Source organism: Melanotaenia boesemani, chromosome 9, assembly GCF_017639745.1.
Source record: "Melanotaenia boesemani isolate fMelBoe1 chromosome 9, fMelBoe1.pri, whole genome shotgun sequence".
Lineage (NCBI taxonomy): Eukaryota > Metazoa > Chordata > Actinopteri > Atheriniformes > Melanotaeniidae > Melanotaenia > Melanotaenia boesemani.
Window position 1 is genome coordinate 25,083,282 of NC_055690.1, and position 25,279 is coordinate 25,108,560.

Sequence of the window (25,279 nt, forward strand, 5' to 3'; positions counted from 1 at the left end):
CGACTCCTGGCACGCCATCAGCGTTTCACACTGAAGTATATCAGCAGCTACAAGATGGATTGCTTTGAAAGTTGTTGATATTATTGCCTCGCTCTGGATAAAATATTTCCTCTCATTCCATAATCTGTGGCATGTTGTGCATTGTATTTTAATCAAATGTGAAGGCAGTAGGTTCATGTGAAAATAATGTGCTTGATACTGTAAGAGTCCGGACACAGTTTGTTTGTCCACCTCTGTCAAACAGTGAATCATTGATGATGCTGGAATCCTGCTTGATGTGTCTCTGCCTTTGATCCGTGAGTAAACACAAGCAAAACCTGAAATAAATTCCTATTAAATGTCATGGTTTTTTCATTCAGGAGTAAATATTTGGAAATGTCTTGCAATAATTTATGTTCATGTTAAATCACACATTGTACTGGACAAAAGCTGATGGCAGCAGGTGACCTTGCTTTCAAACAAGCCATGTCCAGGCTGATCTTTGAACCCAGAACAAACTGAGAAGCAGCGAGGGACGGCTCCAAAGCAGCCCCCCCCTTCCTGTAAATATTTACCCCTGGTCCCAGTTAAAGGCCGTGAGGCATGAAGTGTGTCTCTTCCTGTCACTCCACCAGATGTGAGATGAAAGTGACATGACTGCAGAAACTAGCAACTGCTATTCTGACGAGAGGCTAATGAAGATACTGTACAATAAGCAAATAGAAATGTTTCCTGAATCTGTGATTTGATTGGCTAATCCGTGTTTGGACCTCTGATGGGTTTAACTTTACAGTAATGTAGGTGAGCACTGCAGTGTTTTGGAACTGTTTGTGTAAAATAAACATAAACTGTCCATGATATCTGGAGAAAATGAGAAGAACTCAAGTTCAAAACTGAATGTTTTTCTAATATATATTTAAAGATGTTGATTAAATGTTCACATTTAGCATCGATTTCCCCAGATTTGGCCATACAAATAGAAACACAACCCCAATTCCCCCTGAAAACAAGAACATCATTTGCATATCTTTTAAACTAAGATTTAATTCACCTTAGAAAAGGGAAAACATATCAGATGTTTTAAGTGAGAAATTTTATTTAACAGCAGCCGTGCGTCTCTAAAAACCTGGTACAGGACCATGACTACTGCTGTATAGCATCCCTTCTTTTAACAACAGCCTGTAAACATCTGGGAACAGGGGAGATCAGTTTCTGGACCTTAAGGACAGGAATGTTGTCTCATTCTTGTCTGATATCGGATTCTAGCTGGTGAATATCCCAGTCGTCTTTGTTGTATTTTGCCTGTCATGGTGCTTTGCGTCTTTTTTGACTGTGACTGCATACAGGCCAGGCCAGTACCCAGACTCCTCTACTATGAAACCATGCTTTTGTAGTAGAACATCTACATACCTTTCAGCATTGATGGTGCCTTTCAAAATGTGCACATTCTCAGTTAAAACAGGCACAAATCTGCCTCCATATTGAGAAATGCAGGTGTTTGAAAGTAGTGCTGATAACAAGCTGAGAGATTCCAGGATCATGTTCACAAATGCCCCGTGCAATGCTCAGGATGGGGGAATGAATCATTGAGAAGTTTTGATGTAATCCATTTATTTTAAAATTCTTAATTGGCTTGTATGAACACAGTAATTATAAAAAGGCAAACTGTGTGTGTTTTAATTGGATCACACTGAACTGGCTTGGCTTTGTTTGTATCTATAAAGTGCCTTGAGATGACGTTGTTTTGAAATGGCGCTGTACAAATAAAGCTGAAAGGAATTGAATTAAAACGGCTGCTTTTATGCATAATGTAAAAGATGTCTCCATATTCTCTGAGTATTTTGATGATGTTATAAGGTGGAAAAGTCAAAGTTTTTGGCATTTTTTTTGCTGAGGAACATCATTTTGAAATTGTGCCTCAGTTATTGAACCAGTTCTTTGCAGATTGCTGACCCACCATGTCCACAGTGATTATTTATGCTCTGTCAACTTACTGACCTGTAGCCTGTCCAATGTTTCCTAAATAGTTGCAACATGTTCCTCTAGCTGTTTCTTTTTTGTACCAGGTACTTTTCCAGCTTTGTGTTGACCCCCCCCCCCCCCTTAAGGCATTTTTGGCTCAAGATGAGCTAATATTTTTCATGAAACAGGAAAGTTTTTCACTTAAAACACATATTTTTCTGTTTTCTGTTGTGGATAAAATTTTGGTTTGTGAGCAAACCAATGCAGTCTGTTTGTATTTATGTTTTACACGTAAGTCTGAACCTTTCTGGAGCTGGGTTTATTGTCTAATTAAAAAAATAGGTGTCCACTGGAATGATGTAATAGATGGGTCATAATTTTTCAATAAACATCAAAGTCTTTTTTCCTTCTTTGAAATTGACTGATGGTTGTTGTTTTGACTTCATTGACATAAAAAAAATATGAGTTTTCATTAGCAAGTGTGTCCATGCAGACTTGCATCATAATAGAAATATCAGCAGCATTAACTGTCCCTTCTCCAGACTAATTTCTGCTCTATTTAAACATGGTCTAATTCAAACATTACCTGCACTTTGATTTATGAAGATGGTGAGATAAAAAGTCCAGACAATTCTGACCAACTGGGACATTTATGCTCTTACATGCACCTCCTCTTGGTACTGCGTTAACATTTCTGGGCTACCTAGAGGTTTAGCAGCCATCTTTACTTTTACAGCTGTCACTGTTAGATTCTTGAGAACTTTAGAGTCTTTTTATGCACCGTTCTAGATTTTAAACATGACTTCAGCTTGAGATGAGGTTATACTGAGATCTATTTGCTGCATTTTTGTCATCTTTCCCACTGGTGCCGTCACATAGAATGACACGGCTCTTCTGCCGTTGTAGTCACTGTCACGGTGCATGAAGCGAGTTTGGAGCTGTAAGGGTAAACTCAATTTGTGTCATATATGCCACATTTCAAAATGAGCTCAGTCAATAGTCTACGACGCTGGCAGCTGTAGGAATGCACTCTGAGAAAATGAGGACAAGGGGGGGAAGAAAGACAAAAAATCCTGACAAGCTGCCAGAACAGAGAGAAGTGAAGTAACAGAATTATTCACTGAGTGCAAAGGTGTCTTGAAAATGAAGCGTGTGAAAGCTAACTCATATGGCCGCAGCAGTGACATGCCCTAAATTTCTCCCTCCCTTCTCCTTTAAGTGCAAGTACAAGTGATTATTAATGCATTATTCACCAAACAGAGCCTTCTCCCCCAATTTTCTCCAGTGATGTGAGTCCTCTTCCTTTGATGATAAAAACCAAAGTAAGAGGGGAGAAAAGCGAGGGAGTGGAGAGATGGAAGAGTTTAGAGGATGGCTTTTCTCTTGGGAAGACAGAGCTCTTATCCCAAAGGGAATCATGTTCTCTTCTAAAACAATTTGAATCTTCCTGTAGACCAGGCTCCAAACAGCTGCATTTACATATCAACCATATATCCTTCCTGCCGTGACGGCAACCAGACAAATCCGGGCCAAAATACACACGCTTGGTCTGCTCACGGCTCATAAATCCTGCAGCTGACTTTGTTATCAAACAGGTAAACGCTCAGTATCCCTGCACATCTTACTGTCTTCCTTATCCATAATATCCTACTTTACATGAATGCACAAACCTGAAAAATGTTACAGGCAATTTTGAAAAACGACCGAAGCGAATAACCTCAGAATCACCCAGAGAGTTCTTTGAACACATATGGCTGCAGCAACAATTGGATGAGCATGCTGAGGGGAAGATGAAAGGCAGTCAAACTTGTAGATGTAATAAGTGGGTTGAGGCCTTTCATGATTCATACCGAGGCTTCATCTTACTGCTCAGTCAAGCTAGTGATCTCAAATGTTGAATTTCTTATGTATATTTCTGGAATCTTTGTAAAGCTTGGCAGTGGACAATACAAAGCACAGTCATTTTCATGTTCCTCAGCTCTGACAGTATATAGTAAGAACCTGAATTCTCCACCTTTGTATTTGTATAATATGTCATAAGCCACACTGGATCCTTTACATTAAATCAAATGTAATTATAACCAGTAATCAACCATATTTGTACAACTGCTTTGGAGTTTTTTGCCATAAAAAAAAAACAACTATTCACAATCCTGAAATGCTTTATTTAGAAACAGATGTGTCAAAAATATGATGCGAAGATGAGGATTAGTGTGTGTTGGACAAATATGGAAATTGGGAATATGGCATATTTATGTTGCTATAAACAGCAGGTATTTGTAAAAAGTACTAAAAGAAGTAAGCAAACTGAACGGCACAAAAGAAAAACACATTTTTGTAATCTAAAACAATTAAAACCTCAACAGCAACTTCAGGAAAATACAATGAATTTTACACAGCAATAGTTTTGCATCAGAGTGAATTTACTTTTTCACTTTTTTTCCTCATCTAACAAATGTCTATGTTGTTTTGCATCATTGCATGCACTGTGGCTGGTCAATGTATCCCAGGTAGCAGACATGTTTGGCTACCTGGGCGACTTTTGGCACTAAACTGTTTGCTACTGGCAAGTGGTGAATAGACCAGATGGTGCCCAAATGTCATAAGCTGGCTTTGATGTGTGGTATAGCAAGTGTTGTATGAACTGGGTCTGGTTCACAGGTATTGTTCTACTATAAAATTGAATGAAATTCATGATCTTTTAAAAGAAATATTTGATTAAAATTAGGAATAATGATTAATTCACAGTTAAGTCTTGCTCTTAAGCGAGATAGCTGCTGGCAGGAAAGACGTCCTGTCCCCTTCTGTGTTGCAGTGAACTTGAAAAAAAACCTCTCACTGAACACACTGTGCTTTCTCCTCACTTTGTTGTCTAGAGCAGGGATCCCCAACTGAGGTCCTCAAAGCCCACTATCCTGCAGATATTAGATGTTTCAATAGAAATTTGAAAAGGTTGTCAGAGATCCATTTAATTTGAATCAGGTGTGTTTCAGTAGGGAAACATCTAATGCATGCAGGCATTGAGAACCAGGTTTGAGGATTACTAATCTAGAGAAGAGTTGTTCATTATATTCAGCAGCTTGTGCAGCATTCTTCTCTGGACAAACAGCTCCAATAGCTCCAGAGTTATATCAGCACAAACCAGCTTTCTTTATCAATTTGTTCAGTTTCTTTAAGTCTCTGACTTTGATGCTGCTGCCCCAACAGATGGCTGCAAAGCTGCACTTTCCACAACAGATTTGAAGAAGTTATACAACATTTTGGTGCCGACATTGAAGGATCTCAGTTTCCTTAAGAAGTACAGTTTGCTCTGATCTTTCTTGTCGATGGCTTCTGTGTTACCTTTCCGGTCTAGTCTTTTGTCCAGCTAGTCTCCAAGGTACTTGTATTTCTTCACTACCTCCATCTCTGCTCTGCTCACTCCTGTTCTTCCTGAAATGCTCAAAATTCTGATGGTCTGGTCCCAAAATACCAACCAAGAGACATTAGAAATTAATCTATAAAAAAAGATAAGCACAAAGACTTGTCATTTTTATATATTTTCTAAAGAAATTCCCAGTGAGCTATCCAACAACTCTGATACAACCTCTGACAAACTCAGCGGATCTGGGGGAGGGTATATTCAGCAGGCATGCATGCTCTAAACAATATGAATTCTTTTAGGCTTGTGTTGCTTAAAGGGTAAAAAGTTGCTCTTCCCTGGCCCTGTTAAGAGTAGCTGTTAGCCACAGAGTATCCATCTAGAGATTTTTTTCTTTATGTGCCCAAGTTGATGATGATTTTTCCAAAACACATGCACCAGATACAGAGCTGTTAATGTCTTACTGCTCAAAGAATAGTTCAACATTTAAAAGTATTTGCTTACTCATTAAGAGTTAAATGAGAAGATGTTTAACACCCTTGTTTTCATGTCTTAAACATGAATCTACAGTCAGACAATGGCTAACATGGCTAACCAGAAAAACAGCAAATCTGCCATGAAACTACAACTTGAAGTTTTTGCTTGTTGGGTTGATTAAATGACACACGATGTGTTAAATTCCATCACTACAGCCATGTATGGTACTAATCTCAGAAGTCTCCTCGCAAGGAAAAAGAGCACTGGGGGAAGAGCAGTGGGGAGGATGATGGGAGGAAGAATACTAGTGGAAGAATGCTGAAGGAGCATTTTGGTGGGATGAAGAAGGATGTCAGGCCACTCCTTAAGTAAGGGTGTCAGTTGCTTTAAGAGCTGAAATGTTAATGACCCCCTGGAAACATCACTGATGGTGTGTTGATTAAACAGCAACATTTATAAATTCTGCCTTATTGCATTCAAATGGAGTAATCTGTTTCTATGTTTCCAGTTTATACACCAAGTTTCTCTCTGTTATTTCCATGTGATCCATTTGAACTTTCGCTCTCACACTTTTCTTCCTCTGAAATGCATTTGATTGAAAAGATCAAGCTTTGATGAGGATTTTAATTGTGTTATCAGACAGCTGCTCTGTTAAAGTAACTGACTGCAGTTTGCAAGAAGACCTAGATTTTAAATATTTTCATGTCTTTGATAATTATAACATTTAAGTCTCTTTCCTGTGAAGACTTTAAGATTTTAATCCAACAGAAGGGAATTAAGGTTGAATAATATCATGTCACACCTAATCAAAGCACACGGTTTAGTACATTTTCTGTCTTTTATTCTCAGATCCGTCTAACGTTACATGATGGCCTTGCTGCTGTCTAGTGAGAGGAATGTCATCAATAAATAGATTAAAGTGCCTGATAAACACACCTGAACTTTACTATATACTGTTTGTGGAACTTTCTTAAATAAACAATGCTGTAGCTTTTTGAGCTGATCTAATCACAGATTTCTAGTTAAAAATAAGCTGGAAGATGTTGTGTACTAGTAGCACATATAGGATGTGCATTATAAGTGTGTGCAACCAACTGCAGAAAAGAAAAAGTCTGTACAATATCAATCAAAATATGTATTCAAATGTAAACACACTGTAGGTGCAAATGTGCACGTTCTGTACGTGTGTGCCAAGGTGTATGTGTGTATCAAGTGTGGCTTATAGGAAGCAGTCACACGGTCGCTGACGGCTCCATAAAGGAGCCTTTGAATGGTTTGGCTCTGGTTAATTCGTAGCAGATGTGAGGGAAAGAATATCCACCCAGGTTGAGTGGCCCTTCACTGCGAAGGCGACAGGAGTCCAAACCAGGGGAGGCAGACGGACGGCAGACAGGAGCCAAGAGACAGACACACTCACACACATACACATACACACATACTCACATACACATGCATATGCACATGCACACATGCTGGGAGAACTCCAATGAGCCAGGAGGGCGCTGTGCGGGGTACAAAGTAGGAGACAGGAGCTTTTCCTTTGAACCACTTTGGCTTTAAAATTAAATATAATTTTCCCTTTTAATTCCTGAAAGAAAAGCTTTGAGATTCCCATTTTGCTCTGAGGGCAGATTTTTTATTTTTTTTATTTAAGTGTGCAAGATCAGGCCAGGTGCGTGCTTCAGGGATGGCCTCCACGAACTGGACCCAGAAAGTCTGGGCACTCTGAGGCCAGGCTTTATGCCACCTTTCCTGGCTCGTACTGACGCCAGAGGAGGTTGGGGAGAGGCTGGCGCCTCACTACCAATTAACATCTTCTCACAGTAAGAACACAGCCAGGTAACACATGATAGGCCTGGGTCTTTTTAGCCAAGAGCTTAACAGACAGCCAGGTGAAGTGACACTGGACATCTGTCAATGATATGATCCGTGGCAAGTGCTCCTTTCAAACGCTGAGAGCCACTGGTGGGCCCCATTGAGAAATCTAGCCTTGGATTTACCTCCCAGAGGATCTTGAATGCAGAAAATGTTATAATAACACGTTACAGCAAATATAAGATGCAGAAAAAGAAAGGTTAATGTGGTAAAGACTTCTGCACTGAGAAGAAAGTCCAGCGTTAAAGAGTCTATTTCCAAATTATAGGCAATTGTTTTTATACTTCAGATATTGTACAAATAGACTGTAAAAGCTAACTGATCTCTTTAAGTACTGAAAGCTCAGCTCAAAGGCAATGAGCCCTAAAATATGCAAATGACAGTTTTTTGCTAATCTCTAAAATCTAATAATTATGTAAAACACACATGCATTCGTTTTCATCTTAACCTGGACAAATATTAAAAAAAAGTTCCCTGCTGTGCGTCAGCAAAACCAGCTCCGTGTTTAATTAAAAGTCGTCTGGAACATTTATCACACAAGGCTACTGAAGCTCATTCACACGGTTTCTGCCTCCTACAGGCAATTACAAGTGATAGATGGCAGCTTTAGCTTTATTACCTGCGTTGCTATAAACAAGGTGTATGTACAATGAGCTTTTTTTAGTTTAGTGTGATGAGGGAGTCTGTGTGCCAGCTCATAAACGAGGCCCCAGCTTTTTGTATCTGGAGGCGGTTGGTAAACACACAAGCTTAGTCTCACTTTTAAACCACTGCTTTGACTGTGACCACAATACAAAACTGCAGAAGTGTCAGGTTTTATAATAATAATAATAATAATAACAATAATAATAATAAGTCTTTCCAAAAGAGCATACAGCATGACAAAAAAAAAAAGTCTTAAAACAGGTAATAAGACTTCTTGTTCCTGCTTCTAGAGAGGGAAAGGTCTTTTGTTGCTTTCAAGTTAAGAGGGGAAATCTTGCATGCAAGGGTGCCTCTGGAAAACCAGGCTCTAGAGAGAGAACAGATTTCTCTGTCATCAATATGCCCTTCTCTGTGTGAGAGGGCACTTTGTCTGTAACGCAGGCTGTTCCATCTGACTGCAATTGAAAACAAACAGCATGAGAGGAGATTTCACACCCTGTACACTTCCTGAGCAGATAAATTAATCTAATTTCTCATCTTTTTTATTACATCTGCATGTGTTTATCTTCTTCATTTTTCTGACACCTGCCTGTCTCACCTCTCCAACCTCGGATTAAGATCGGGTCAAATAGGCCGAGTTGGCGCTGACATTATTTCAACTTTTAATTAAAACTTCACATCTAAATAAATGTACCTCAGTATCACACCCACTCATATCGCCCTATGAAAAGAGCCCACCGGGGCCAGATGTTTGCCTTAGCGAGGATAAATATCTAAGTGGCAGCTTTCTCTGTAAGGGAATCTGCTCCCTCTATCGTTTTGTCGGATTAACTGGGGTAAGGAAAACACGAGGATCGTGTTCTGTGCGTTTCCCACTCACTGGCTGTTCAGCATAAACACTGTGCGTTCTTGGCCTCCCTCACATCCGCCTCCTCAGCTCCTCCACTACTCTCCTCGGCCCCTGGGGTCCCAGCTCAGGGTTTGTTTTAGTAGCATAGCCCCAGAAGAGTGTTTGGTTGTGTTGTGTGTCACACTGGGTGAGTGTTTGATTATGTTGAGTGTTACACAGTGTGGGTGTGCATGAGCAGACAGGCGGGGGGACGCTAATCCCTCTTTGCTTTGTCCTCAGCTGCACAGCTTTAGTCTTTGCAGGACACTTCACACTGAAACTCAGGAGGAATTCATGAAACTTCTCCTCTGCGAGTGGCTCAAAGTGCCACACATCCACACAAAATGAATAATTAATTTTTACTTTAAAATTCACAGACAGACACAAAGAAAACCTCAGCATAATCAGTAATACTTCTGCCTTGGTTTGTGTTTAGTGGCCACAAACCCTCTCTTAAAAAGGGCATAATATCTTCCTTGTGTTTAGCTCTAATCATTGGTGCATTGTATAACTTTTCATGCATGTAAAAGATCTTATGTAAAAGTTACACATTCCATACCAAATGGACACTGCATTTCAGACAAAAGATGGCTAGCAGTATATTGTATTAGAAAAACAATATTGCAGTACCTTTCCAACATAAAAACTTGTTTAATTAATTGTTTATATGAAATTATGACCCTCTACTATGAGCATGTGTGGGCAGTGACCCAAGTAATGAGCTGTGAATGCAAGGGGTGAAAATGAGCTTTTAGCTGAAAGCCCATTTCCACCATCATTTACTTGGCTTGACTCATTTCTACTCAGTTTTTAGGATTTTTCATTTGGTACCAGGAACTTTTTAGCACTTACTTGGTTGGGGCTGAGTAGAACTGAAAATGTAACAGGCTCCAGGCCACTGATTGGTCAGAGAGTGACGTTAATGAATGAGCATTGAGAGTGACTCTTATAGAAAAACCGCATCTTATTCCATCCATCCATCCATCCATTTTTTACCACTTATCTGTGGGGCAGCTACTTAGCAGGGAATCCCAGACACGGCCACATTTGCCAACTCGTCTGGGAAATCCTGAGGCGCTCCCAGGCCAGCCGAGAGATGTAGTCCCTCCAGCATGTCCTGGATCTCCACAGGGGTCTTCTTCATGGTGGTTTTACAAAATAAAAAATATGGACATTAGTGGGAAATTCATGCATTTTGTAGTGCTGATCAGCAAAGCAATAACACAATCTACAGTCAGACTCTGTAGTAGTCACATCTAGTGGTAAAATTGCAAACTGCAACCAACTATAAGCTGATTTCAAGGTAATTATTATCTTTTAGTGATTCTAAGCTGAAGCAAATGTAGACATTGATATTTTATTACATATTTTCCTGCAGACTCATTGAAATGTTACACAGAATTACATGCTGCTTTGGCATAAAATGACAAATTATCATGAATGATAAAAATTTCATGTTCAAGGTGGATTTCTGTTTGAAGCTAATGCTGCATACTAGCAATGAGTAAGGCTTGTCTTTCTTTGAGTTTTGGAAACAGGCCGTAGTAAAGAGCACCTGGCCCAGTTGGGTTCTGGTTTGGGGCTACAGACTGGCCCCACTAATAGGCACTTCAGCCCCCCCACATCCGCCTTGCACCATGTTCCACTTAATGAGGCTCTACCCTGGCCTGTAAACAAGCCCAGATGCAACCCCAAAACACACACAGGAAATGTCTCATGACCATAACAACACAAGGATCCTGCCAGCTCATGCATGATGGGGTGTGAACAGGAAGGCTGATCCGTGCAGGTTTTCTCCTTCTCTGCTCCACAAGCACTTATTATCCTGAGGGAAAAGGCTGCATGTGGTAGTGCTGCTCTAGCTCTTGCTCAGCATGCCAAATCCTCCCCGGCCGCCAAGATCATCACAGACCGTTGCCTCACTTCTTTTCCACAGCCTACAGTTACAGTATGTACACAAACCACAGTTTATTCAGCACTGTGTTGGACCTGGCATGTAAGCTCAGACACACCACAATAGGAACAATGTCTGCTTCTACACAAAGAGTATTTCTCATACAAAAAGGTTTTTATTTTACTTTTAGGGGTGGGGGGGTGAGACCTTGACAAAAGGTCCAGTGTTAGAGTGAGTGTGGCCCCAGCTGGTTCCCTTTACTACACAGACTGGCTAATGTACAGTGATCAGCCTGAGTCAACAGCGCTGGACGAAAAAAAAAAAAAAAAAAAAGTGTTTAATTGATGATAGGAAAGTTTTTTGGCTCAGTGTGTTTGAACTGCCCCAAAATGTCCTGGTGAATATTCTGTCACATCCACCAGAAACAAATAATCCTGGACATACTCTGGAGCAACGTCAACATATACTTACATAATGTGCAGAAAATTCAAGGTGAATTAAGAAATTCATGCAGTGAAGTCATGAACCTGGTCATTTAAGTAGGAATAACAATGTTTACAGCAACCATGTCAAATTAGGAAATTTTACATTCTTTAAAAAAAGTTGTGGATTATTTAGTGTAGATAAATAAGCAACTGATGCCACACATTTTTGCCCAGCATCAGAATCAGCAGAGCTACAGCACCAAGTTGGCAGAATGTGCAGCATCAGAAAACTTCAAGAGTTAAAACAGCCAGTTTAAAATGCAACTAAGAGAAGAAGGCGGAAAAAAAAGGTAGACAAGAACAAACTTCAAAACCCCAAATCAAAGGGTGTGAAACGCAGCGAAGAATAGCAGATACTCACTGAGCCTGAGGCTGGGGTGGGAGGATCAGTTTGTGGGGGAGGAGGGATGTGCCTTCTTTCTGAGAACACAGAGCCGAGGGGTGATCCTTTGATGGCGGAGCGTGACATGAGCACATTTAGGAAGGGAGGGCAGCAGCACTGTGACAGCAGACACATTCACCAGACAGCCGACATCTGGGTCTGAGAGGTCCTGATCCATTTTTGTATCTGCTCACAATTTCTACCAGAAGTGTGACTTGCATCGACAGTCCTGAAAAACTGCACTCATTGGTTTGCAGTATTTGCAAAAGGGGGGCACTTTTGGATCTTGACTCTAACCTGCTAGTGAAGCTGTGTGATCCTTTATTCATTCACTCAACGGGACAATCAAACCACCAGGGTTTAAAGATGTTCGGGAGGGTCGGAGCAGGTTACAGGCCCGAGCTTAGATGTTGCTATCCTGCCCAGTTCCACTCCCTCCCTTTAGAGTGCCTGTAAAAGCAGCCCTTGCATCGGTCTGTGTTCTTTGTTGATGCTGTTTTTACGTTTTTTTTCTTTCTTTTGTAACTCCTGCTCCCTCTCTTTTTCTCTGGGGAGAGACTCTTTGGTACAAGAGATTAGAGCGGGTGCTGCCTAGCAACTGAATAAAAATGGCAGCTACAAAAGGGGTGCTCTCACTCCCCAACGTCTGACCTATATAATCCCAAGCCTCTGATCGTGCAACATAACAACATGATGAAAGGCCTGCTGCGATTTAACCCTCAAACAAATACTTGCCATCACTGACCCCATTTGCTCAAAGAGTGATCTCACTTGCTGCAGAACACCAAAGGATGACTTCTGAAATCTTGACGGTGCCTAATTAGAAAAGAGGAAGAGGCCGTGAATGCTACTGGAAATGAGATGAATGTATTTGAGGAGATGGCAGCAGAGTGGCAAAGGAGATTAACAGTGATCACAGCTACGCTGTAGGCTTCAGAGAGCACGAGCGAGCGGTGGAACCTCCCTCTGTTCACTGATTCATCCTTTAGCCACAGGCAGAGTCAAAAAATGAGTACAGAAGGATGATGAAGCTTTTTTTTCTCTGTCGTCTGCTTATTGATCAAAGGACAAAAATGATACAGCAAAATGCTGTAAACTTTTTCTTAAACTTTCACTTTGTGTAAGTGTTCTTTATATAATCAGTCTGACCTTCATTTCTACCTGTTTCTGTTTTCAGCTGTATGCATCTTTGACGTTACATAATTTAATCTGCATAACATTACAAGGAAGATTTATGACTTTAAATGCAACTTTTTAAAAGTAGAAAATGATGAAAACTAAAACAGTGAAGAAAAATTCAACACTAGTTTAGCAGTGCTGATTTTTCTGAGAGCAGATTTCACTGCAACCCTGAAACTTTTGGGTTAATCTCTGTGTATGTGAATGTGAGAACAGTAATGTCCATTTCAAGTGGACCAGATTATGCAGTTTATCGTGCCAGCTCTCAGCCAGTGACTGGAAGCAGTAATAATCTTCATATCTTCTGGTCTTCTTTTGATATTGTAGATATGTCCAAATACAAACAGCGTGGATGTTGCTGCAAAAACAATCCTCAAATCATATAAGTTGATAGCCTGGTTGTCTGCCTTCCTTCATGTGTGTAAACAAACATTATGACTGTGTCTTGCATTCTGTGTGCTCTACCCAGATGCCAGTATCTAAAATTCTCTATATTTTCAGTTTAGAGAATATTACCCAAAACGACTTCCTGTTGTGTTGTCCATGTGTGAACTCAGAACTTTGAACAACATCTGCACCACATTCCCTGGACAATGTCCAGAGTTCATATATGCATATTGCTCAGGTGTGTGTTTCATTTCATGTTTTCCCAAAGACCTTTGTGCCAGTGCACAAGAATGTACAGAACTTGTGACGGTTTTAAGATTTTTCACATATATCATACTCTGCCAAAAAAGTAAGGGGTGAAGGGAGCCACCCCCACATTATACACTAACTCCACCTCTCTTCCGCAGAGTTTTTATGTAAATGTAACTTTTGCTTGACTTATGCTTCAAAACATTACTTTTTAAACAATTAAAGTTCTCTTCTCCACTGTAGGGCCACAGATAGATAATATCCCTCTTTAAGGCACAATCTTTAACCTTTTAGAGACTCATATTTAACATGGGTAAACCAGTCAGATGAAAAGCAGCTGCCACATGTAAACAGGCTTTTTGTGACCACCTCTGAAACGTTTTCCTTAGAAATAGTCTATACATTGTCCTCTTATATCATCTGAAGCTGGGGTCAATTTAAAGATGAGTGCTGCTTTACACAGCTGACAGGAGAGCAGTTTAGACATATAAAAGACATATTTTCAAACATAAATGTTCCCAAACAAAGTAAGTAGGCTGTTTTAAATTGGAGGTTTGGAGCTAATAATAATCTCAGACACCTATGTTTACACACTCAAGTACGAACAAAGTGATTGCTTTCATAATTTTTCTCCGAGACGTCTAACTAGGTGAAAATCTGAAAAAAGATTTACCCTCAAAATCCTCCTTAATGAGGTTTCATTTCTTTAATTTAATACACCAGATTTTCCAGCCCTGTTGCAAGACTGTAACATTAATTTCTGAGATATTTCAGAAAACAAAAGAAACTGGTGACAGAGTTAATATGAGAGGGTTACTTGATAAAGTTCCCTGTACTCCAAGACAGACTTTAATCTCTGAGCCTGCTTTGATTTCATTGACTTAATAAATACTGCAGAAATAATTCAGCTGTTGTATCATTTCAGCCTCTCTCAGCATCATCCTGACTTCAGCACCAAGTCACCGTAAAGCCAAATTCTCAGTGTCTTTGCCTCAGGAGGGAATTCTCTTCATGGGTCAGCATGTAATTGTCAGTGTTGCATAATGATACCAGGCAGAGTTCATGTACAATCGTGTGCATGTTTGATTTGAACGTAAGAGTGTGTGTTTTGCCCTGACAGGCAAGACATCATTGGAGTATTGGGCGTCTGATTGAGGTCTGCTTGTGAAGAGTGGCGAGCTGTGTGAACTCTGGTGCTCTCTGACTGGTGCATTTTCATGGAAAGCATCTCTTCGGGGGCCTGCAGGTTTTCAATACGCTCATTTACACATCAAAACAGCCCAGGAAAGGGATAGTGCTCAAGGGGGGTGAGGGGCTGTAGAGGGAGAGAGGGCAGAGTAATGAAGGATGCTTTATTTTCTCTTTTTTACCCTCAGGAGTGGGCAGGGGTTGAAGTCTATGGGGGAGGCACATTGATGCTATAATGATCGCCTTTAATCAGACCCATGACCAGATGGAGGGATTTCTCCACGGCAGACAAAAACACGGTGTCAGCAGCTGAAAGCGGGAGAAACTGCTGAGGTGTTTTCACGCCTTTTATCAAAACAAATTGTGCAAATCCTGCATAAACAGACTTGTTCTGCATTTCTTAAAAATCAATAAATACATGTAAGGCTAAAAGTGAAAATAATAAAATATTTCTGAGAAAACTTTAAGGAAAAATGTTGCCTTTTCTGGGAGTAGTCTCACTTTTGGCCCAGACAAAGTTACTGCTCAGTGACTCTGACACTATTTAACCTCCTGAGCCAGAGGAGAAGAAAAACAGCTCGGAGACTCAGCCAAACTAAATCTTTCGAGCGAGACTGAGCTTACTTACTCCTGAAATTGGACATTACTGTAGATGGGGTGGGGTCTTCTTCGAAACATGGATGGTGTTGATTGGCTGGCACTGCTCCAGTATTGTAGACCTCAGGTGTGCATGTGTGTGTGCGTGTACGTGTGTGTGCGGGGGACAGGAAGGTGTTCCCGGCAGCCACTTCTCTGGCGCCAAAAAAACCACAGCTCAAACAAACTCTGTTTTTGGAACGAACCTTCCTTTCTTGCCTCTATCTGAAACTGTGAACCTTTTTTTTTTCTCTGTTAAAGAAAGAGGCTAAAAATAACCAAGTGACCTGGAAATGCACTGATAGCTTTTATATTTGGGAAGAATGGAAGAATCTGATGTTCCTACAGCTTTTTGATGACTCGAAAAAATCTTTTCTTATTCATTCTCAGCAATACATGAGAAAATATACACAGAAAATGAAAAAAGAAACGCTGAGAAGGAAAAAAGTTTAAACCATACACTGCAGAAGACAAACATACCCTCTGTATTACCCTCCTGTGCTTAACCCTCTGCAGCTACCTGCTTCCTATCTAATCAGCACAGCTTAGCGCAGGTGGGACAAGCTGGTTTGTGTCTCACACAGCAAGTGTTTGGCCCCTGTGGGTCATGTCACTGGAGTGTAAACTGGGGAGGAAGCACGCGCCCCCGTTCAGGCGCCCATGAACTGGAACATGTGGCTGAAACACCACCAGCCAAGCCTGTGGCTGCCAGCGCGCTCCAAGCAAAACACCCCTTTTTTTTAAATAGTTAAATGTGATCCACAGTGTCGGAGTCCAGGACTAGCAGCGCTCGTCTGCCAAGCCATGGACAACGTCTACAAAGGCTGAGTAATGAAAACACAAAGGGGGAGGATGCTGGTAGTTAACCCTCGTCTTGTTCTGAAGAAAGAGGCAATAAGTAATTTGAGTTAACTCAGCCGTTGCAGATCTATAACTCTTCACAGAGTGGAAACTTGGTTAATTTGCTACAGAGACATTACACTTCCAGAGGTGTAAAGTAACTAAGTACATTTACTCAAGTGGTGCATTTAAAGAAGAAGTTAGACTTCTACTCTACTATATTACGAAGAGAAAGGCTGTGGTTTATGCTCTGCTAGATTTCTGTAGCAGCTTTAGCTGCTAGTTAGCTTTGAAATTAAACTTTCACTCACTGAAACTGGAAACTAAAACAAGCTTTAAAATGTCAACACACTGCTAAAGATTATATATTTACAGATTAAACTAACTTTTTAGATTGTTGAAAAAATGCAAAAGCATTATTTGTGCTTTTTTGTTAATGTGCTATTATCTAAAAGTTTAAGTTATCATTCTGATGGATCATGGAAATGCTAATTCACTTTTAACTTAAAGAAGATTTTTCGTGCAGGACTTTAATCTCTAAATGAGCACTTAAGCAAAATATCGGCATACTCATTACATCGCTGGCAGCATCTTTTGAGTCAGTCTGGCATGCGCTGTAAATGAATATGAATGTGTGTCCAGAACAAGCTGTAGTGCATCTTCCTTTAGGCTGCAAATGGTGGAAAATTTAAAACAAAACAACTTTTAACCTCTGCAGATGTCAAGCAAGCACACCCCTGCTTCACCCTGCTGACGTTCTAGTAATGTAATGAAAACAAGCTCCTGGTAATCACAATTTTTCAACTACCACTCCAAATGTGTTGGAGGGGGTTTGGTGACACTGTGCACAATTACACACAGACATAATAATAAACAATCAGCTGCACTGCTGTCAAACACCCTCGTGTCCACTGTGTTTTGCTGTGGAACGATTTGCTGTGTGAGGCTGCAATTTGTGTTGGCACCTAAGTGATGAAGCCTCGTAATGTAAAAGCTATTTATTTTCACTTCTTTATGGACCATCGGAGCACATGGTGGCTCTTGTGCATTATAAAACTAACTTTATTACTGACAAGTTAGTTGCAAGACCCAACTTTGAGCATTTATTTAATGAAAACAATGTTTTACATACTTTTTCTCTGACTCAGCCAGTGATTATTTTTACCTTGTGGAAGTTTCTGAAGGCCTACACTGTTTTAGCTAAACAAAATGCCTTATGTAGTGGAATTCCCTTAATTCATATCAGATATTCCTGGAGCCACAAACCACACATAAACACTTAGCTAATAACCCATCTACTTGATGAGTTACTCCAGCTCTGAGTGGCTCTGCTAAACTTAAATCTGTCAGCGAAACCATGCAATAAGTGTGAAATCCTCTTCAGATTTGTGCTCTCAGATCAAAGTACCGAGTGTTTACATGAGGATCAAATGAAGCAGCGAGAGGGCAACAACGCTGTCTGTGGAAGGATTAAAACAGCCATTAATTAAATATATTCCTCTGCAAACTGCTGCTGCATTTATAAGCTGATGACGCAAACGTTAATGCCTGCCACGGTTTGTCACTCCATTCATCAGCGATTCTCTTTGAGGATTATTGTGGAAGACGCCTCTGGGATGGCGCTTGGAAGACAACACGTGTGCCGTTGAAATCTCTGAAGAAGGGTGGCAGGGAATTCAGGGACACAAAACTGCAATGAATGATCAGGTTTTTGTGTTAAAACTCAAAATGTTTAAGGTAGTTAAAAGTAGTTAAATCATTGCTCTACTCCACAAGATGGTTTAACATAAATTCCACAAATTTATTGACCTCCAAAAAGACCAGAACCAGAGCTCTTGTAAAAGGCACTTCATTTACCTTCACCTGTAATAAATGTATCCAAGCAACAAACCCAATAAGAACCAAGGTGAACTTTAAATTAAATATATTTACAATAAATAAAACATTTATACAGATTTACAGTTAATCATGCCACTCGGGGAGAAGAATACACAAATATTTACAAAGATCCTCCCATAACGATCTTTTTTTTTCTTTTTTTCTATTGCAACACTGGGCATGTCTACTGCACAAACACTACTGCACTAACAGAAAAGTATGGGTAACAATACTGAACATTTTCCTTTATGCATTGAATACTGTTTATTGATTGTTTCTCATAGTGACAGCTGTACCTGCGTGACTCTTGGCAGCAGCAGAGGAATAACAGTTCATTTCAACCTTCCTCTAAAGTCTTTTAGCAGCTCCTTACACAGGGCATGGGTATGTATAAGTGTGTGTGCACCCAGTCAGACGTGTGTGGGGTTGTCTGAGTGCAGGTCAGTCTTGGCCATGTGCAGAACCACAGCAGGAGATTTGTAGTGGCATTGTGTGCTGCTGCAGCTGACGCCGCTGCAGGGTTTCCTGCTAGTCCTGTCTGCCATCTTCCTGCTGCACAGGCCCTGCCAGGTTTGCAGGGTCTTGGAGCTCCACACCCATACCCCGCTGGTTATGCCCACAACCAGTGACATAAAGATCTTTAGCATGAAGACGGCCACTGTGGGCACTGATGTCTGCAGCGAGCAGTTGTTGGTGTGGCCGTTAAAAGAGCCACACTTCATCTGCAGCCCCCTCAGCTTCCAGTAGTCCATGTTAAGTCTCTCATAGAAGTAGCAGACTATAACGCAGGTGGCCGGCACGGTGTACAGGATGGAGTAGATGCCGATTTTCACCATGAGCTTCTCCAGCTTCTCAGTGTTGGTGCCCTCCGTCTTCATCACTTTCCGAATGTGGAAAAGAGCCACAAAGCCTGTGAGGATGAAGGATGTGCCGATGATCAGGTAGCAGGACAAAGGGATGAGAACAAAACCTGTGAGCGCCCCTGAGTCCATGCTTCCTACATAACACAGCCCTGTCAGCTCATCTCCAGCCACCTTCCTCATTGTGAGTATGATGATTGTCTTAAGAGCAGGGATACCCCAAGCAGCCATGTGGAAGTAGTTGCTGTGGGCTTCAATAGCTTCATGGCCCCACTTCTTCCCTGCAGCCAGGAACCAGGTGAGGGTGAGAATGACCCACCAAATAGAAGAAGCCATGCCGAAGTAGTAGAGGATGAGGAAGACTATGGTGCAGCCAGTGGACTCCAGCCCCTCTTGGATTATGTACAGCTCGCCATGCTCACGGTCGCAGGCAATGTTCTCAGCCCCTGCCACTGAGCGGATGATGAAGGCCACAGAGTAGACGTTGTAGCACATGGAGAGGAAAATAATGGGGCGCTCAGGATATTGGAAGCGGTGAGGCTCCAGGAGGAAGGTCAGGACTGTGAAAGCAGTGGAGACAAAACACAGGATGGACCACACAGTCATCCAAATGAAAGCAAAGTCTTTGTCCTGCCTGGACCAGAAGACGTCCACAGCAGGGGAGCAGCGTGGAGCACATGACTGGCTCTTCTCCACAAACTGGAACTTGTCTGGGTTCTCACAGGAGCCTATGCTGCCTGGCAATCGGCCACTGGGTCCCGGTTGCCTGGGGCGAGGGGGCACCGGAAGCATCCCCTCTCCTTTCTTTCCCTCTGTCCTGGTTTCGTTCTCAGGGGCCTCCATGCACAGAGCGTTGGGGTCATTTCTAGTGGGCAACTTGGAGCAATCCAATGAGTCGGGCCAGGTGTAGCTAAACTTCTTCATGATCGGGGCACACCTCTCCCTGGCTTGCTCGCACATGGGTCTGCATGCGGGGATGGAGGCCGACACTTTGTCCGTGCACATGGGGGCATAGAGGGAACAAAGGAAGAATCGGAGGTGCACATCACAGCCGTAGGCCACCAGAGGGGCAAACTCCTGCAGCTTGATGGCAGCCTCCCTTTGGTCGTCATGGTCCATGAAGTTGGGCATCCGGGTCAGATTGTAGCCGATCCCATCGCACATGGGGATCACGATGGGCTCACACTTGGGCGGTCTACCTCGCTCCAGGTCATAGGAACCTATCTCAAAGCTGGAGCCAGAAATCACTAGCAGACACCACAAGAAAATCCCCACCTGCAAGGGACAACTGTCCATACTCATTATTTAACCAATAACTGAGCCCCGTCCCTTAAAAAAACATGAAAAAGTTAAAAATAATAATAAAAGAAAATAATTTAAAAATAAAATAAAACACACGCGGTCGGAGACCCCCGCTATATCCCCATGTCGAGGGCAGGTCGTAATTTGGTCCGAACAGTCACCGCTCCTCGTGGAAAAGCTCCGAAAAACAGCTGCACGCGCAAACAGCTCGCTGTTAAATGATTCAGTCTTCAATTAAAACGATTAATCCCACAAGGAGCCGAGAAAAAGGTCCGTGACTAAAACGTGACAGCCGAAACTTCGATATAAGAAATCGAAGCTTTTAAAGGAAACGCTTTAAAATAATAAAACAAATAAAAAATAAAATAAAATAAAAAAAAATAACCCAGAGAGCGGTGCGTAAATCCTCAAAGCAACCAAAGCTGTGATATTAAAGTCTCTCTCTGTGTGGTTTCTTGCGGTTCCGAGTGGCTGGTTAGCGGTGACTCTGTTTGTAAGCTCCGGCTCCTCGTCCTCCGCTTTTAGCCTCGACACTGAAGTTTGAGAGTCGCTCAGAGGGATTTCAGTCTGGGAGAGACGGACAGCAGGAGGAGGAGGAGAAGGAGGAGAAGAAGGAGGGGAGTGCTGTGTGACGCTCACATTTCAACTCGAGCACCACACAAGGAAAATTATCAGACAGATGCTGGAACATGGTCAAATACCTCTGACATTTCTGCTCCAAATAGTACTCTCAGGCTTTACTCGAGTAAAGCAGCAGCAGTTACAGAGAAAGCAAAGATTAGATCAGCAGTTAATCATCTTACTCTGTACATACACGAATTTTCAAATAATAAATAAATAAATGATTTACTTCATTATGCACGTTTATTTGAGAAGACCACATTTAAAGGAATAATAGATCAGCATGTTTTAATTGTGATGTGCACTAGTAATAATAAAAACGCCTATAGGGTCATTTCTATAGAGGATGAATACTTTCAAACTTTTTTTGATTTAAATATGGTTTTAAATGGGGCTGCAAGGTGGTGTGGTGGTTAGCACCACCACTGTCCCTGTTTGGTTCTCTAAGTTGGCCCTGCGATGGACTGGCGACCTGTCCAGAGTGTATCTTGCAGCTTCCCTGCGAACCTTAATTGCACTAAGCAGTACAGAAAATGGAATTTCACAAGAAAGCATCTATAAGATGACTTCACAATATGGTACTTTATTCAAATTTATCACTGGAGTAAAAACTCTTAGCGTGAACAGTCCTTATTCTTTCAGCTCATCCTAATTAGTTTTTCCAGGGAACATTGTTTTCCCATTGCATGTGATGCTGCCTTATCGGTGGTATGACTTGTCTAAATGTCAGAGTAGCATCCATGTGCATGCCAGGATGCAGGTTTTCCCAGCACAATGTTCTGTTGCAGCTTAATGTTCTGGTTGATTAATGTGCACCAAATTCCTGAAATTTAAACAGGGCTGAATTAGTAGACTGACCATGTGGGGCTAAAGTCGCTTCTGCTCGCTCCCATTTGTTCTAATTAGAACTTAAAGGAGGAGTTTGCAGTAGATATACCTGGCAATCAAATTACACATTACAACCAACCCAAATCCAGTCCCTCACCCATCTGTACGTTAGCGACCCCACTGAAGGATTATATAAGTTTATTATACAGAAATAGTGTTATGCAACAATTCACAATTTACACCAGTGCCAACTTAAAAACAGAAACATAAAGGGGAAGCTGCTCTGAAAGGAGGAAATGTGCAGGTAACTTCAAGATTAACATACAACTGAAAAAAACAACAACAACAAAACAAACAAACAAAACAAAATAAACAAACAAAAAACAAACAAACAAAAAAAAAAACAATTTATGAGGCAGATTTGACTTGATAGGTGTAGAGGAAACTCACTCAGGTGCAGGTACAGTAAGTGACATATTTCATTCTTCTGGTTGTTTGCTGGTATTTGCAGTAGTAGAGTCTGCTGAGATACTCCCTTGGAAATCAAAACTGAAGTGAGGGGTTCTTCATGATAACAACTGTAAAATAAGAATAACAAAAATGGAAAATTTTCATCTATGTTAAAAGCATAGAGACATAAAATGGAAAAATTCAGATAAAGTAAAAATAAAGCAGCAAATGTTTTCCTTCACACTGGTGGCTGGCAGAGTGTGGAATACAGCATCCACCCAATGGATCACATTAATAACGTCCAGCAAATGTAGCTTAAGTCATTATTGACCTTAATTAAGTAATTATGAGAAAAAAAATATAAAGGTGAGGCAGCATCTATTCCCTCAGGGTCACTAATAAGAAACTGCCACTGAGTCAGTTTATTTTTCTCCTCTGTGGGTGTAGAAAATGACCCACTCCTCTGGTAAAACGATAGTCCCAGTGGCAGTTCACTGTTGCTGACTCAAAATTACTCTTTTCTGCTAATGTTTTCATGCAATATAATGTGAAACTTTATTGAGCCCTGCAGGTCAGTTCCCCTAAAAACAAAGCAGCTCTGCACCTGGCAAAGATTTCACAGCCTCTGTAAATGACTCTTCAGATGGAGCAAGTGCTTGAGGGTGTGCTGGTTGAAGGGGGGTTGCTCTAAAAACACACAGATATATACATACACAGAGCCCATGAATAGGATGATTTGATGAAAAGAGATGGCATGCACAGCAGCAGGGATTGTGTGTAGCAAAAGAGTGCAACGGTGATGCGGACCAGGCTATTGTTTCCATCTAGTGGCTGGATGGGAAGACATTGCAGCTCCACAGCTGTTGCACTGAGCATTTGATCTTTTCTCAAACAGGGGTGGAACTCAAGGATTTTGGCCTCTCGCCCTGCAGGACTGAATTGCTTGTCAACTGCATACTGTCTCTATTAGCCCCTGTGTTAAAAGTCTGTCTGCTGAAGGTAGTTTTGCACCTGTCTGCCCTGAGAAGGGCCTCTTGCTTGTGATATTTACATCGATGTTGGCAGCATGTTGAAGAAAAAGGCACTGGTCCTTTGCACAACGAGCTGAAATTGTTCAATAATGATTTTTTAAAAGAAAGTAACATGAAAAGAATGATGCTGTTTAATGTCAGGCTGCATGGGGAAAAAAATCTTTGCCCACAGTGATTTACTGTACTCCCATTTATCGTTTTATCTTTTTCCATGAAGTGTGAAAAAACTGCAGCTTAAATTTGGCTCTTGGTAAAAGCCAACCAATTTGCCTGTGTTTTATGAAAAGAAGTTTACTTTTAATCCTCTGGCAAAATGAGCAAGATTATTCTGCTTGACAGCAGGCTTTTATAAATTGTGGTATCAGACCTCTGACTTCACATTAAGCCTTATCGAGCAGGAAAGGAAAGGCATTCCAGACTCTGAGATGATATCTATTTGTGCGTCAGCATTGAGGCTATTGGTGAATCAAACAAAAATGCTTTGACTGAGGTTCCATTACGGCCTAGCAGCCTCTCCACTTTAACGTTTTAAAGTAACACTTCAAAGACAGGGGGTCATTGGAGAGGGCCTGCTGGGGAAGCCTGAGAGTGCCCATACAGGGCCTCAGATGATTATCAGAGATATCTTTCTCCAAGGTAAGCAACATATATCAGGGTGCATTAGTATCCACATCACAAAGCATTTTTAGGTGGCTGCAATTGCAGATCAAGATTTGAGGCTTAGTTAACAGATTTTCAGGTTGATTCTAATTGGAGTTGAACTTCTTTGGTGTAGTTTTTGGTAAAAGTTTGACATTGGGTCACATGTGTCCTATTTGCATCCCTAGAGTTACAAGAAAACTGATAGCAATCTTTTGAGAGTAAAAGCTGGAAATTTGAAGCTTCAACATATTCTCATAGGTGGTAGGTAGTGAAACTGAAACAAATGCCAATTGATGATTTGTTTTATGACCCCAGCTCAGCGAGGAAAAAGAGGGCAAATTAAAATAAGCATAAACTTGCTTATCTATCTATCTATCTATCTATCTATCTATCTATCTATCTATCTATCTATCTATCTATCTATCTATCTATCTATCTATCTATCTATCTATCTATCTATCTATCTATCTATCTATCTATCTATCTATCTATCTTTTTAATACTTTAATGCTATTTTATGCTTAACCTGCTTTGATATGGGTTAAATATTGTCACTTGATAAATGGGGCATACAGAAATTCAACCCAGTTACTGGACAGTTTTGTGCATAATAAGCTGCAGACTGCTTCACCAGTGTGCACCGTCTCTCCATTTACAAATGTTAGACTATTCAGATGCATGCTGCCAGTCTCTGGTTGTCCTTGTGCCCTAGAAGAACCTCTTTGATACAGTTCTGCCCTTGAAATGCAGGTTCAAATCCAGCCAGTTAGGTACAACTTCAGCTATTATTGCTGCTGCTACCGCTGTATGGTTGAACTCATTGCTGTCAGGTGTGTGCTGCGATTAGCAACATCTGATTGCTGCAGGATGAAACTGGATGGAAGCTGCACTAAGAGGACAAAGTGATTGAAGTTGAAAAACAAAAAGACAATCTTAAAACATTAGACAAGCATGTTCCAGCATCCTTTCTGCCTTTTTCCAAAAATTTATTCGACATTCAGCCATTTCAGCACTAGTTAGAGCTTTAAATACTTCAGTGTTATAATTATTTCTGCAAACTATTTTAAACTGCTTGAAAGCATTCTAGTTCAACCATTTATGTTCTTGCATGATTCTTCAACTTGCACCATTATGGCAAACGTGAAAAGCATTGCCTCTCCATTGAAAAACGCTTCTTTGCTTCTGCTCACACAGCCTAAGGTTCTTCTTTGGTATTGTGATTGTGAAGATGGTCTAAAG

At 41.1% G+C, this 25,279-nt stretch overlaps 1 protein-coding gene across 1 annotated transcript; it reads right to left on the reverse strand.

Annotated features, from left to right (window-relative positions):
- Positions 1 to 18,204: 18,204 nt before the first annotated feature.
- fzd9b (frizzled class receptor 9b) lies at positions 18,205 to 21,075 on the reverse strand. Its single transcript, XM_041995584.1, has one exon. It carries the CDS (start codon positions 20,466 to 20,468, stop codon positions 18,717 to 18,719), a length of 1,752 nt encoding a protein of 583 aa, XP_041851518.1. The 5' UTR covers positions 20,469 to 21,075; the 3' UTR covers positions 18,205 to 18,716.
- Between the last annotated feature and the right edge of the window lie 4,204 nt (positions 21,076 to 25,279).

Coding starts and splice junctions, on each gene's coding strand:
- fzd9b (XM_041995584.1), bottom strand. CDS start 20,468: ATGAGTATGGACAGTTGTCCCTTGCAGGTGGGGATTTTCTTGTGGTGT.